The sequence below is a fragment of the Brachyhypopomus gauderio genome, unplaced genomic scaffold, assembly GCF_052324685.1.
Source record: "Brachyhypopomus gauderio isolate BG-103 unplaced genomic scaffold, BGAUD_0.2 sc104, whole genome shotgun sequence".
Lineage (NCBI taxonomy): Eukaryota > Metazoa > Chordata > Actinopteri > Gymnotiformes > Hypopomidae > Brachyhypopomus > Brachyhypopomus gauderio.
Window position 1 is genome coordinate 598731 of NW_027506925.1, and position 16251 is coordinate 614981.

At 45.0% G+C, this 16251-nt stretch overlaps 1 protein-coding gene across 1 annotated transcript; it reads right to left on the reverse strand.

Moving 5' to 3' along the window:
- Nucleotides 1-987: 987 nt before the first annotated feature.
- On the reverse strand, nucleotides 988-3301 carry sox11b (SRY-box transcription factor 11b). The gene has a single exon (XM_076993148.1). The coding sequence runs from the start codon at nucleotides 3150-3152 to the stop codon at nucleotides 1989-1991; it is 1164 nt and encodes a 387-aa protein (XP_076849263.1). The 5' UTR covers nucleotides 3153-3301; the 3' UTR covers nucleotides 988-1988.
- Nucleotides 3302-16251: the final 12950 nt, after the last annotated feature.

Sequence of the window (16251 nt, forward strand, 5' to 3'; positions counted from 1 at the left end):
GGGTTCATTTTAAATGACACTACTGTGCTTCATAGCCTGAACAACCCCCAGATCGGTGCTGAAAAAAGACACATAATGGCCCTCGTCATGCTCAGTACCCTGGGTGAACATATGGCCACAGAGCATTAGCTGCAAAATGAATATGAACAGAAAACTGACCTGCTCACCAAAGTGGTTAAGGCCCTCGGAGCATTTAAAATCTTGCAAATAGCACACCACTGAAAGTCCTCCCGGGACCCCCACTCCCCCACACACAGATATGCCTTGGCTTTATCAAAGCACATAGCTTATTCAAAAGGCCACAGAGCTTTTATGGAAATGATAGGCTTTGTGGATGAGCAGAAAGGGAGGAAAAGTGAGAGTCACAGAGGCACTTTCACTCGTCCGGATGGAAACACCCATGAACAGAGCAGCGGTGGCTAATCAAAGCTATGTCATGGCCGCCCTCCAGAAGGCAACTCTCCTGTGGATTAACATATGTGCCAAAAGAGAGTTGCAATAAACTCCTTCTTTTACATGTTATATTAGCCATGTTTCAAGTGACTTTTTGGTCAGATTTGTCAAGATGTTTGTAGCTGAGGGTTTACCTGATGAATAACACAAAAATGAATAAACTAAGTATTGTATTTTGAAAAGTAATTTGTGACCTTTTTGTAATTCAGCTTAAAAGTAGTATGCATTTGTAGAATTCATTGTATCAAATGTATGCAGCCCATCTTTAAAATGGCTCTAACAAGGCGATGTGCAAAGTTGCATTTAAATTCTGTTGTCATTCTTAAATTCAGTAGCTTTGAAGGAAACAGCTGCTCAACGATTGCCCAGCAAGAGTGGCCTAACACATGGGCCCGAGGCCACCAATTTTCCACCAATCAAAGTTGCCCTTAATACCGCGCGAGATTTGATTTTTTTTTCTCCCCCAAGGAAGAGGGTCCTTGCTGGCTAGGAAGAGGGAGGAACCTTCGTACACAGACACAAAAACCAGACGTGTTATCAGTTCCAGCTGATTTATTTGTCAAGATACAGACTTCAGCATGACGACATGTAATGCATTTCCTTTGCTACAAAACGCAGATGGTCCATTTCAAGATTATATTGCACAAAATAATGGAAAAAAAAACCCCACAAAACAAAAACACTTAATTAAGATAGTAAAATGCAAAACAAATCCAAGTTTCACACCTGCTATTTGGGACCCATTCACACTGATATACATAAACTCCTAACTTTACTATATTACAGAACATATACAATCTTGAATCTAGTACCAGCAATGAGGTCTAAAATTCCCCAATTCCATTGTACATCTTTATAGAAACGCATCGTCAGATCTACAATTGTACACAACCTAGACCGAAATGATAACAAGGCATTTGGATGCAAGATTATCTGATTTAACTCTTGCATGCTTGAACCAATGAAACCGGGTAGAAGTGCCTGAAGAAACCTCACTGAGAGCACAGTAAGAACATTCCCTTTAACTGTACAAAAATATGCCAGAAAATATTTCACTTTTTTAAAAAGATGAGGTATGTTGGTTATGTATCAAAATGCTTCCTGCCATACCTGTGTTCTAGAGCAGTTATCTCCATACCTGGAGAGAAACGGAACCGATTACAAAACAAACATTTGTACAGAAATCACAAAATCTCGGAAAAGTTACATCCTGAACAGTGTTTCAGATTCGCCTCCGTTCTGAGCTGCAGTCGCGTCTCGGCTCCCTGTAGAGATGCGGGTGGGATGCGACTGCACGGGTCAGATTTTACATTTTGCGGTCCATCTCCACTTTAGCAGTTTCACTGCGGGCCCACAGGAAAAAAATACCATAAAACCCTGTCATGGCGAAAAACGTCACGTTTTGCGATGTCACCTTCCTCGTAACGCATCTGTTTTCGCTTCCTTTGCCCCGGCGGGTGGGGGACAAGCCCAGGAGGCAATTCAAAAGGACCTGAAGACGCGGGACATGTGCGCGCTGGCGAACCCGTCCACACTTAGTAGGTGAACACTAGATCAGAAAAGTTCGCCTCCAGCCAATCACCCGCGATCATCTCGCTGAGTTCGGGGGTGCAGTAGTCCGGAAACTCGAAATGCGAGCCGAGACTGCCCTCGCTAAAAGAGTCCAAATCCTTATCCACCAGAGAAAGACACAGATTTCCAGAACCGCTCCCCAGCTCCGCTCCGTGCGCGCCTGCCGCCAAGTTCAAACTGAAGTCCACGAGCAGGTCGTCCGTGTCCTCGCCGGAACCGGACGAAGTGGACCCGGACCTGAACGAAGACGCTGGCGAGACCGAGGCGGGACACGCGGCGTTCTGCTTGGTGATGTTCTTGAAGTTGTAGAACAGTCTGCTGCCCGGCGCGGCGCTCGCGCGTCTGGACTCCTCGCGCGCGCTCGCGCGCCCGGACTCCTCGTACATGCTCGCGCCCTCCGACTCGGCCGTGGAGCTCAGAGTGGGGCTCGCGGGCACCTTGGCGACGCCGCGCGCCCCGATCGGCTCCTCGTCGTACTCGGCTTTAATCCGAGTCGGTAGCTCGTCCTCGTAGTCGTCCTCCTCGTCGTCGTCGTCCTCATCATCATCATCATCATCATCATCTGTAAGCTCCCTTTTGACGGACTTACTGACCTTTAAGTTTGTGAAAACGTAGTTGTACCGAACATCTTGCGACGGTTTGGTCGTGATCGTCCCCGGTTTGGCCAGCTTCGTCTTCGTGCCCTTCTTCACCGGAGCTCTGACGGTCTTGTGGCTGGTTTTCTCCGGCGAAAGCGCGGCCGGTTTGGAAGAATTGTCCAGCTTTGGTTTTTTCTTGGGTCTGTACTTGTAGTCGGGATAGTCTGCCATGTGTTGTAGCCGCAAGCGCTCGGCTTCTCGGATGAAGGGGATCTTCTCGCTGTCCTTCAACATCTTCCAGCGCTTGCCCAGTCTTTTGGATATCTCGGCGTTGTGCATGTCCGGAGACTGCTCCATTATCTTTCTCCTCTCGATCTTGGACCAAACCATAAACGCATTCATCGGTCGTTTGATATGCCCGGTGGCTGTCTTGCACCAGTCAGGTTTGGGTGGCACCGGACTGCAAGACATCGGTTCCGTCTCCTCGGTGTCCGTGGCCTCCCGCGACATGCTGCTCTCCGTCTCGCTGTGCTCCGTGTGCTGCACCATGTTCCGTGTTGTGCTTCACAGTCTCCTAAAGTTCAAACGCACGTCGGTCCTGGTACCGCGGACTCAAGCTCAGTCAAATCTCTTTGCAAAGTTACTGACCGCCTTCTTAACTACTTCTCTGGGGTTTTTCAGATCCACATCGTCACTCGTAATGATCCAATAGAATGCCTCTGCTCCGCCCAGAACCTTTCAGACGTCCCGTTAACCCTTTACGCTTGTTTCAAAGGTTTCATTGGTGACTTGGGTTTTGTAGGTGGGGTTTTCACGCTGTCTGGTCTGGACTTGGTGTGCAGGACACGCATATGCAATTGAACGAGCGGCGTCTTCTCAAGGAGACAGACCGCAGTTCATTGCACAGAATGAGCAGATAAAATAGTTTGGATTTGGGTCATCATAAAGCAAATTAATATTTTATGTACCTTGCATGTCCCATTTGCGAATGTCAGATTTCATAGTGCAGTTAAAAACTGTTGGTGGCGTTTGAGCAGTAAAATTGGTCACTGCAGTTTTTTTATTGTCTGTAAATTTGTATCTAATAAGCTGTAATAGTGTAATTTACTTTATCACAAACAAAATCGTTTAGACTGTTGCTACAAGGTACAAATTACAAATACTCAATTGTCTAATTTTGAGTTAAAAAAAAAATACCAGAAAAAAATAGGACATGAGCTCCAGCAAATTGGAAAACAAAATTTGGTTTACATATTTGTGCAAACAAATGTCTTCTCTTCGTGCAGTGATGTTTACAGAGTTCGAGGAGGCAGTTTGCTGTGTCAAGGCAGATCGCAGTGTGTCTCCCTGCGGCCCAGACCAGCATCCGTTCTGGCTGTCTGCCAAGGCTCCACAGATAAGCAGCCTCACTGTGCTCTCTCCTCATGTGGCCCCTAGAGGGCAATCATTTACCCCTTTGAATTTACACCGCCCAGCCCCCACCCAGCACAGCACCGGCTCACCCCTTCCAACTCACGTGGTGACACACTGAAAATGCAATGAGTGGATCTCCACCCACCCCCCCACCCCCACCCACATACACACCTCACACACACTTTCTGCACACACTCCCTCCACCCAACCCCCCTCCGCCCAAGCTTGGCAAGGGCACTTTTACACTGAGATACTGAAATACAGCTTCAGGTTTATTTCCACCAGTAGTGGCGTGGTGTGCTGAATGGCCAACTGGTGCGGTGGGTGAAAGATCAGCCGTAGCGAGGAGACAGTGTACAGGCCTGAGCAATCTAACATCTAACATACGCTTTTAAGTATGGGCAAAAAAGGCAGATATTTTTCTCTTCACTTACGCCACGGTTTGTGACATTTTATATTTATGTGGGTGGTTTTGCATTGCTTTTGCTCTGTATGGCTCCGTTTGGTTTGATATTTTAGTGAAATTTAGTATGGAATTGAATCTAATCTATTGTCCACTTTGAGAGCATGCATATTCAGATGTGCATAATGGGAGTGAAGCTTTAACCCAACGCCTTTTAAGAATTCTCATTGTCACATTAAGTGGCTCCTGCTACACCCTACTGCCATCAATAATAGCCCCCTCCACGGAGCACTGAGGCGTTACAGTAAATTAGATGGAGCTTTTATAATGGGCAAAATGGGCCCATCAGAGAGGAAAGGCACAGGGAAGGAAAAAAGAATCAGACACATGAAACAAACACAGAGAGAGAGAGAGAGAGAGAGAAAGAGAAAGAGAGAGAGAAAGAGAGATAGAGAGAACTGGTGCTTTACAGTCAGATCTGGGCTGGGACGGACTATTGTTCTAATATTCCAGACAGGTTCCTGATCCCGGGCATCAATACACATGTTTACATTAGGTTTTAACATTATTGAATACTCAAACAATTGGAATTATTTAAGGACAGTAGAAGGTCCAATCAGAATTCAGATATGAAATTTCACCAGTTGCCCTCTACAGCCATGAGCTTGGGAAACCCACTTATGAATCAGGACCTCAGCAAACAGGACAAACGTCCAACTGAAACCCTGCACAGTTCTCTTTGAAAGGTTCACAGGAATGCCACTAACAATGCATGCAGGCAGAATTAGGAAGGTTAATCGATAATCATTAATAACAAAGGTCCAAAAAAGAAAATCTAATTTAGGGCACATTTAAAACACAGTGACCCCCTCTCATCTCATTCTAAAACTCTGCAGCACCAAAACTACCAAAACACTACCAACACTACACACTCTCTGGACCAGAACATACATGCAAACCCAATCAGAATCACCCAAATTCAAACAAAACAAACAAAAAACAAACAAAAACTATATCACTTAATGGTAAACTCGATAAAAATTATGTCGTAAAATGTCATCTGGATAAAATGTTATGTGGAGTGTTATCTGGATCTGAATCGAGAGTACACCATGGTATATTGCTTAAGCATGCTGTGTGATCCCACATTGGGATCCACTCTGACTAGGTACAGTCAGTGATCACCGCCTCACCATACAGACCAGAAGACATAAACAGTGCTGGTACATAAAGAGCAGAGACATCACCAGCAGTGCCAGGATTGATGATTAAAGCAGAGCTCCCCAACTGAAGATACAAATGACTCATGTTCTTACGCATGTTCTTGGTGAAGGTAGAGAGATCACACTGGCAGTACTGTACATTCCCCCACAAAGGAACAGTGAGTGACTATATCATATATCAGACATATTGACCCACAAGCACATGCTCACAGTTTTATTATTATTATTATTATTATTATTATTATTATTATTATTATTATTATTATTATTATTAATATTATTATTATTATCACCCATGCCTGCTATTTGGTGGTACAATATTTAAATCTATCTTTTGTTTATCAGTGTTAATTGCTTCATGAAATATTTGGCAATACTAGTGTGAATATTTGTCATGCCAGTGAAGTACTATTGAATTGAATCAAACAAATGTAAGAGCCTCCAGATGGGAATGACTCATCTCCTGGTGGCCGCTTATCATTGGTGGCCTCCCCCCCAACACCAACCCCACGTCACTCCACCCTCACGCCCCCCAGCCCCACAGAAGGAGGGATCGATAGGCACCCCTGACTAGCCACTATCTGCTATTGAAGATGAAGGAATGTATTCCTTCTGAACGGCCCCCAGACAGGTGTGCTCGATATGCCTTCAATCTCCTCAGCTCACAAAAGGCCAAACCCAGATTAGGTACCAGCAGCTCCTACTTCTGTAGCAAAACACACTAATAAAATTCTTCCCTGCTGACTCCTCTGTGTTCACCCCGTTGAGGCTTGGTGATAGGATGTAGCTTTGTCCCTTAACTTTCCTCCCTTTTCCCTTTCAGCTCAAACGGAGCTAAACGAACGTGACACCTCGAGGAGCGGCTGCTCCGTGGTCCCATTCACATAAATGAGTCGACTTGCCCCACATCCTGCTCGGTGATTGGGAACGGGACAGCTAGCTTTGGTCTGAGGGGCCATGGCTTAGCTAACGGGCGTCGTTAGACGTGTGAACTCCGAGTGTTCTTCTGTCGTCATGCAAATGGCCCGTCCTGACTGTTGTGTGGCACTTTTGTTTTTGCGACTGTTAATCTGTATGAACGAACTCCCTCCTTCAGTGGGGCTTTGGGGTAGGGGTAACAGCTCTCTTAAAATCTGCAAATAAAAGTCACTTTTTCACGTTTAAACGTTCTACTCCAACCTTCCGTAAGTGTATTTTGGATAATGCTGTTTTTTTTGTGAATTCCGCACATTCTGAAACATTGCCTTGCGTCAACATCACAGGAGTGCAGTTTTAGCTAAAAGTGTTTTCTATTCTTCCTCTGCTTGTGTGTTTCCCCAGTGGAAACAGCATGGCCGTGGAGAATGGGGGAAAGCAAACCAGTTCTGTTATCAGGATTAGATAAGAAGCTTCTGAAGTGGAATACATACTGTAATGCATTTGACCCTGTGTCTCCACACTTTAAAGGTCTGTTGCTTCAGACACTTCAACCGCAGAGACTTCACGAGAATGTAAACAAGATGTTCTTAACACTCCAGTGAGAGCTTGTCTGAACACAAACACTTCTAGCAGTTCAAATGCACTGGACAGTTTTTCTTCACCACTACCATTAGCTTCCTCAACCACACACACACACACACACACACACACACACACACACACACACACACACACACACACACACACACACACACACACACACACCCCTCAGAGAGGACCAAGCTTTTTTACATGAATGAATCCCTTATTCCCTCATTCTGATTACTACTTTAGCCACAGGACATTCTAAATTCTACATTCTGTATTCTGCTCTCTACTTCCCACATTCTACATTCTGTATTCTATATTCTATATTTTACATTCTACATTCTGTATTCTATATTCTACATTCTACATTCTGTATTCTATATTCTATATTTTACATTCTACATACTGTATTCTATATTCTATATTCTACATTTCACATTCTGTATTCTATATTCTACATTCTACATTCTGTATTCTATATTCTATATTCTACATTCTGTATTCTATATTCTATATTTTACATTCTACATACTGTATTCTGCTTTCTACTTTCTACATTGTACATTCTACTAGTTTGCGGTAGAATTTCTTGACCCCATGTTAGCATAGTGGTGACAAGCATAGCTAGTGTGAACATCTCTAAGATGGTCTTGAGAGAATCATCATTAAAGCTCCATCTGAAAATAAGGCTTTGGTTCTCAAAAACGGACCTCTTGAGGATAAAAAAGTGCAAAGCTATGAAAAAGCTCTATAAGTCCTGAGTGTTCTGCATAATAATATAGTTTAACACATGTCTTTACCACTAATTTCCATGCACCGAATGACATCCAAACGACTATACATCACTGGGGAAAGCCATGACTGCTCAGGTCTGGTGGACTTCGCATTGTCGATCAGCTCGGCTATAACCGGCTGTCACTGTGCTGTTAGTACTACCCACAAACACAGGGCATATGTTCAGTATGGTAGTGTTTGGTTGTGGTCTCCCAGCCTTGGCACAATTGTTTAGTCATTTGTGTGGTAATAGTAAACATGTATTCAGGAGCTCTGTGGTGCGGGATGGGGGTGGCCTGACCTACTATAATGAGAGTGTGTTTAGTCTGAAGGCCAGGCCCTGGCTTGATGGATTGCACTGCCTGAGGGGGGGCTCTTTCTCAGCTTGCTGACACAGACAGAAGGAGCACAGTGGACATAGATTCACATGTGCATATGTGCCCTTTTCAAAACTGTCGATTTCTGAAGCCAGTTAGATAGCATAGGTCCATGTTTCATACCCATGTGAAGGCAAAGGGCAACACAGAAGATCCAGAGAAGAGAACTCGTTTAATTTTTCTACCTACCATCTAAATACATGTAGGAAGAACAAAGAAAGTTGATTGTTTAATATAAGGTTTTAGTTATTCTGGCCAAAATGCCTCATTATTTCCTGCTTTATCATTTTTATTATTTGCATTATGTGTTCAAATGTTCAGTGATAACACTTGAATTGCAGTTTCTCTATTGGAAAAAAGATCTAATGGGAGAGTTGGATGAAAGATTTGGTGCAATGTTCATAATGGCCTGTTGGCACCTTCAATCCAAATCTAAGTTCGAAAGCTGCATAAACACGGCTTCAACTCTAGATTTCTGTCCTGAGGTGGATGTGTGTGTAGTTAATAGATAAGTTAGATTAAAGCACCCAGTAACCCCAGACTCGTTAGGCAAAAAACGGTTAGAAGTAATGTGTCTCTAAGTACAGTCGTATAACAGTCTCTCTCTGCTGCTGGTTCTGCTCCACAGAGAAGCCCTCACACATGTTGAAGGGCATCTTGTAAACCTTTGGCTCGTTTTTTTTTCTTCCGAGGCAGTTTGAGCCAAAGCTGCAGTTCTTCCTCTCCCGGAGAAATGGAGCTTTCAAGCGTGATGCTTTAAGCCCAGGCCCGTGTCGCCCAGAACTCCTGGAGGTTTCAATTTCTGCAGGGTTCTGTGTATTGGTTCATACACAGAACCCTGGTCATTGGTTCATACCTAAGTCAACTTTGAGGTCATTCCTTTTAACCACAGATATTGAGTGAGGAACAAAAAACACTTTCTCCAGGACACAGTGCGACATTTGACATGAAACAGCAGACAACAGCGCATGTGAACAGAGTAACGGTGCAAATGCAATAAATATGGACAACGATGCCACCAGACAGAACATGCAATAAAAAGACAATAAAAAGACAAACTGTTCACTACATGATTAATAAACTATAAAAATCGTTATAGAGTAGATTAAAGGATGAATAAGCCCAGGACACGACTGTAGACTAGACTTGGTCTCTAAGTTTCATAGTTTCACGACTCCAGTGTGCTCCAGAGCTCTTGTTAAAGATTGCGACAGGACCCAGTGCATATTTTATGCATGGTGATCATGTAGAGGTGGCCACAATGTTGAGACTGATGCAAGCTGATGCAAGCTATCGTTCAGCGGACAACCCTGCTATGTTTGCTACACCCTAACCAAACAAACCACACTTCTTCCCCACAGAAAAGGCGAGCCGCCGTTGCTTCACACGTTTCGTCTGCAGGTTCGACCTCGTTTTTTCAGGACTTTGGAGGGGTTCCTTTTCATTTCGTTTTCTTTTCCACCTTGCTGCTCTGCTTGCGTAAGGCGTGCTGTGGCTTCAGTGGCCGTAGATTCTCCTCGGTCAGCCTGACAGCGAGAGGCAGTTATCCACCGCTGGGCGTGACCTTAGGGCTAGGTCATGGAAAAGAGACACCATCCTCTCTACCTGCTCAACCACTGGAAAAACCACAGCTACAGGTCCTTCCCTTTAACCCTTTGCCTGCTTATTATTAGTCTTGCCAAATAGCCACATGCCTTTTAATATATGAGTCTCTTTGTCAAGTGGCAAAATCAGATGAGCTGATAAAGAGTTCACACACAGGACGTTTCACTAATAATGTAGGATTCTTTTTTTTTGTTTTTTTGGCTGTTCCTGAGGTTTAAGTGGTGAATTAGTAACCTGTCAAGGGCTCACTCACATTTTCCTCGTAGCAACTCGAAAATGGAAGTTCTCGCTCCTCGGCAAGCCTCTTCAGAACACTGGGTCCTCAGGGTAGGCTCATTTAAAGGTAAGTAAAGGATGTCATCAATTTAGAACAAATAAGACAAAGGCGAGGCGGTGGGCGGCAGCCTCGGAGATGGGAGAAAAAGAAAAATACAAAGATAATGATCACAGCTCGTAGATAAAAGAAGCTATTATTTCAGCCCCGTTCATCTCTTGTTGACATTCCAGTTAATTACCTGGTGCCTGGAGAAAGGCGGGGTGGGGGGATGTGGTGGGGGCAGGAGGGTGTAGCAGGCACAGGCCCCTGGTGCAACATGGAGGCAGGGGCCCCTGGTGCAACATGGAGGCAGGGGCCCCTGGTGCAGCATGGAGGCAGGGGCCCCTGGTGCAGCATGGAGGCAGGGGCCCCTGGTGCAGCATGGAGGCAGGGGCCCCGGGTGCAGCATGGAGGCAGGGGCCCCGGGTGCAGCATGGAGGCAGGGGCCCCTGGTGCAGCATGGAGGCAGGGGCCCCTGGTGCAGCATGAAGGCAGGGGCCCCTGGTGCAACATGGAGGCAGGGGCCCCTGGTGCAGCATGGAGGCAGGGGCCCCTGGTGCAGCATGAAGGCAGGGGCCCCGGGTGCAGCAGGCTCATTCACCTCAACCTGCACGTAGCTCCATCCACAACACAGCGGAGGTGAAAAGAAAGGAGCTCCACCCACCGCTGACAGTTTATCAGGGGGAAGAAAGAAATAACTCCTTCTAACTGTAAAGAGCTTCTAGAACACGTCTGGGGCAACTTTCTTCCTGATGCCTGAAGGTTTGTGTGTAAGGGCCAAGCGTGTCAGTGTGGAGATTATTGTCCATGGTAGTGAGAATACTGCATATGGTATGTGTAGTCCTTGTGGGTCCAAGTCAAGTGTACATCAGCCTGTAGGACACTAACTGTGAGCACACACACACACACACACACACACACACATGCAGAAACATAAAAAGAAACCTTAGTGTGCTCTTATACAGACAGCAGGAAGCCCCCCCCCCCCCCCCCCCCCCCCCCCCCCCCCCCCCAGCTGCAGAGAACAGCATTTCCATCGACTGTCTCTAATGAGCCTGAAACGAACCCGGTGAACCTGGAGACGGCTCTGTGCTGGGTGTGGGGGTGGGGTGGGTGTGGGGGGGGGGGCTTCACATGAGGAAAGGTTCTGATTATTCTAATCCATGTTTTTTTCATAAGGATACTTACATATTAAAATATGCAAAACATGTAATGGCTTCTGTTGTGTCTTTCAGTATTGTTATTCACTAATATTGTAACAATTTCATGTATAAATATTGTTACTGTAATTATTTTATTTTATAGTTGAGTGATATTGACTGTATACATGAATAAGTAAGGATTCAATTGAAGCAAATCAAACATCTTGCAATGTATGTGTATTGTACATTTCCTTGTCTTCAATCTGAGCACGAGTTAATCAAGAATGTTTAAAATATATATTCTTAGCTATATACCTTTAGATAGACAGACTGATAGACTGATTAGTTCATTAGTTCGTTTTTCAAGACCATCAAACTAAAGATAATCTTTACCTGAACTGCCCTGGGGGGAAATAAACCCCACAATGGACTCTTAAGTAGCAGATTTGAAATAGAATAAAACATACAAAACAAGGCAGGAGCTCAGGACACAGAAGGCTTATTCAGAGCCAATCAAATTTTCTCACATTTCTCCTTCGCTTGTAATGATATAATGGGTAGTCATCTGAACACCCGATAAACCAAATGAAATATAGGTTTGGTGGTTTATATTCGATTCAGGGCTGTAAAATATGCACATATAGACTGCTATTTTCCATCTCTCCATATCAGACAGTCCTTGCCTTGTAAGGATCTCCTCCCTAGTTTCCCGCAAATGTCAGTCATTCTCTCTTTCCATGTTATCTCCAAATGTCGTTTAAATGAGGAGTGCACGTTTTTATCAGTCCTCACAGGTAGAAGCACAACATAACCTGTAATACATAGTAAGGTTTAAGTATATTCCTCCATTGCTCTTTAAAACACTAATCTCTTTCTCCCGGACCTCTGCCTTATTGTGTAGTTGAGCTCATCCTGTCTACTGGGTAAAAAAAAATGCTGAAACACTAGCGGCTTCCTTTTCCAAGTTATTCCTGGGGTTTGCCAATCAGGTAAGGTAAACCCTAGCTAGACCTTAATCCAATTTCCTGTTTCCTGTTAAAAGGACATATTTTTAACCTTCCTGTGTAGCACATGTTTTCAAACGAAGGGGATTTTTGTGAGTAGGACCATTTCAAAGCAAAGTCTCTCTGGTTGTCGATCTACAAGAATGGAGATGCACACGAGAATCTAAAGCTGTGAGTGGTAATTGGCGTGCTGGCGTTCAAAACGCACTGCAAAATTATTTTCTAAACATGCTTAAGTATGATCTTATCAAAGGAACCATGTCTGTGCTCGGTTTGATATTATGCTTGATATATGGTCAGTCACTTCCCTCTGTACACGCTAGTGCACAGGAATTTTGACTTTTTTGTGTGTGTTATCAGTGTCAGTGTTGTGGTAGCAGCAATCTTACCTCACAGTCATTGACATGAAGTGCACACCTAAATGATGGATGGTAGCCATTATAAGCCAAAGCCCCCCCCCCCCCCCCCCCAACCCCACACACACAACCCCACATCCCCACATATACCCCTCAGTAGTGGCACAGAGGCAGGGATTAATCTTACCCATTGCAGGAAGGCTCTGATTAGAAATACACAGAACCCTGCAGAAATTGAAACCTCCAGGAGTTCTGGGCGACACGGGCCTGGGCTTAAAGCATCACGCTTGAAAGCTCCATTTCTCCGGGAGAGGAAGAACTGCAGCTTTGGCTCAAACTGCCTCGGAAGAAAAAAAATACGAGCCAAAGGTTTACAAGATGCCCTTCAACATGTGTGAGGGCTTCTCTGTGGAGCAGAACCAGCAGCAGAGAGAGACTGTTATACAACTGTACTTAGAGACACATTACTTCTAACCGTTTTTTGCCTAACGAGTCTGGGGTTACTGGGTGCTTTAATCTAACTTATCTATTAACTACACACACATCCACCTCAGGAACATGCCAAGCAGAAGCAGGAAATGTTAAAGGTGGAGATGATAACTGTTTGTTCCACGAGCTACATGTGGGAAATGTTCATTACAGTGATTACAGTTCCAAAACATAAAAATAGTAACAAGAAACTCCAACAGGTAAAAAAAAAGTGTTGCTTAATTATATGTGACTGAACTGAGAAAAAAACAAAGACAGCTGACAAACAGTGATTAATGTCAGAGAGGAGAAGAGACAGACTGGAATATTGCGTGTTCGTGTGAAACAGAAGAGTAATTTCCCCAGGTCATCAGTGCCTGCATGTTATCATTTTTCTTATTCATAGAAAAGAGATGGAGGTGGGTGGCAGTAGGTGGTGGTGTGGTGCTGGAGGGTGTTGGGGGGCCGGGGTGGCCAGTAGGGGGAGAGGGTGGAGGGGTGTATCGGCGGACTCGATAATAGAGAGAGGTTGTGGAGGCATGGTGGTGTGGGGTCAGCAGATAAGAGGTAGTGGCCCCTGCTGTTAGATTGATGCTCATGAATGGTTGACAAAGCTATATTAAACCAGCAGAGTTATAATCTGCATGGAACAAGACGAAAGAGGTTGTGAGGGAGATAAAAACGTACAGTACATCATCTTATCGACGGGGCTATTAGAGTCTATTAATTCCTTTGGATCCTGTTCTTAATTTATTACACAGGAAATGAAGTAGCTAAGTGCAGGAGACTGTAGGAGAGTGAAAGCACGCGACGCTCTAGAAGGAGACCTGCTGTTTTTCATTAGAGCTTCAGCACTGCGTCCTAGCTGAATGAAGACATCATTGCATGTGAAGGACATTGCAAATCTTGGATATGACAGCTCTCTGGCTGTCTCCAAAGGTTGGACTTATCATTACATAAATTGAACACAACACTCCAGACCTCTGCCGTGCTACGCTGCGGCCTCTGCTCGTCAATATCTTCTAGTAAAAAAAATTCTGTAACGCATGAATGAGTTCACTAACCTAAACCTAGTTTAACTAGATTCGTTTATGGCTGCCGGTGTGCTGGAGTCCTATTCCTGGCAAGCGCGTGCGCAAACTCTGGAAGAAGAAGATCTTCATTTCATTCTGACCCGCCTTATTTCAGTTTGCTTTTTAAATGGGCTGTTGAAACCAATTGACCCTTCTGCTCTGGCTGCTGGAGGACTATTACAAAAATAACCATCTTCTGCATATTAATGAGGATGTTATGTTGAGGACTTGAGAACGACGAGGAACCAGGAACTGTCGTGTCTTTATGCCTTTTCCGAGCCAATTGTTCTTATTTTACGAAGATAATTAAAGACATGCATTTGAAGATGAAAGGGTCAGTGGAGTGCTCGGTGATCCCACGGCTCGCTTGAGTAGGTCGGACGGAAGATCAAAACAACAACAACAACCTTGCTTTTAATGTTCGCCTCTTTAATGGCTCACATGACAGATGTCTACAGGCTGGATGAGCAAACCGTGATTAGCCACGTTAAATTTGTACCTACATTTACATAACGCGGAGGGGGCAAAATGAAAAGGAGAAAGTAATAAAAGGAAAAGCAGGCTTTTATCACATTAGCATAGTTGGATGTTGACAGTGTCTTGTTTGCCTCTATTCCTGGGGGTTCTTGGGTGATAACTCTCTGCCAGTCTGCCGGCCGCCGCCATGAGAAACAATACAGCATGCTGAGTCGTGTAAGACACAGACATGCTTTGGCCCGTGGCAAGCCGTGTAGAGGTGGAGCAAAATTACCCACAAGGCCTGAGCCTGGGAACATGTCTGCTGAAGACTCATGCAGGATGCGGGATTCTGGAAATGCCTGACATTCTCAGCTCCACCACGAGAAGAATGTGTCAGCCTTCAGAAATGATCCACCATCTTCTCATCAGCTGATCTGAGGTCAGTACTGAGGCAAAGACCAAAATACCTCAGACCATTTAGATCTATTTCTGTGTAGGCTGGCCATGAGAATGCATGACATGGTGAAAACATAACTACCCTACAAGGATCTGAGAATTTTTCCATAAACAACTTACAAATATAACTGAAACTCAAGTATAAAGAACCTTGGCTGAACTTCTGAATTATAATATTGCAACACTTCACACAGATGTGTAAATATTATGTGGTCCTCATCATGAAACAAATCTGAAATCTAAACCTGATAAAATGCATACCCCAGCTAGAGACACGCAGCATGATACTCCCAGACATTTTAAAGAAATAGAAGAAACACATACATAGAAGAAACACACACACACACACACACACACACACACACACACACACACACACACACACACACACACACACACACACATGCGCACTCTTGCTCATTGAGTCCTCGGTTCCCCTCCATCTCTCTGAGAGTTTCCAGCTGCTGATATGGATTGAATATCCCAGTACTACACACACACACACACACACACACACACACACACACACACACACACACACACACACACACACACACACACACTCCCTGCTATTTTGTTCTTCCATCCTCGGCTGGAAGGGCGTGGGTGACGATTTATAGAGCATGTCCAATTGCCGTGTGTGTGTGCCAGCGTGAGGCTCGGTGTTACACTCTGTGTTACACGTGTGTGGGTCCAGTAGGTAGATGGCCGGGCGCTGCCTGCGCTCAGCATGGGCCCGCTGAGAAGAACAGGGGAGAATGAGAAAAAGAGACAGGAAGTCAAGCTCTGCATCAAAGAGCTTTCTCATACAGGCCGTAGGTCTTCCACTCCAATGACTGAAAGGTGTCCGGACAGAGCCACGCTCGAGACAGGGGGGGAGGCACTGTGGAAACACGAGAGCGGTCAGCTGCAGGGGTAACCCCACCCCCACCCCCACCCTCCCCGCTACTGCCCTCTTGGATAAAAACAGTTATGTTTTAAGGAGAGTCATGATCACGTTATAGCCGCCCTCTTCTCCAGGGAGGTTGAAAACGTCCGTGTGCATCCCCTTCAGCGATGATGAAGATGTGGAT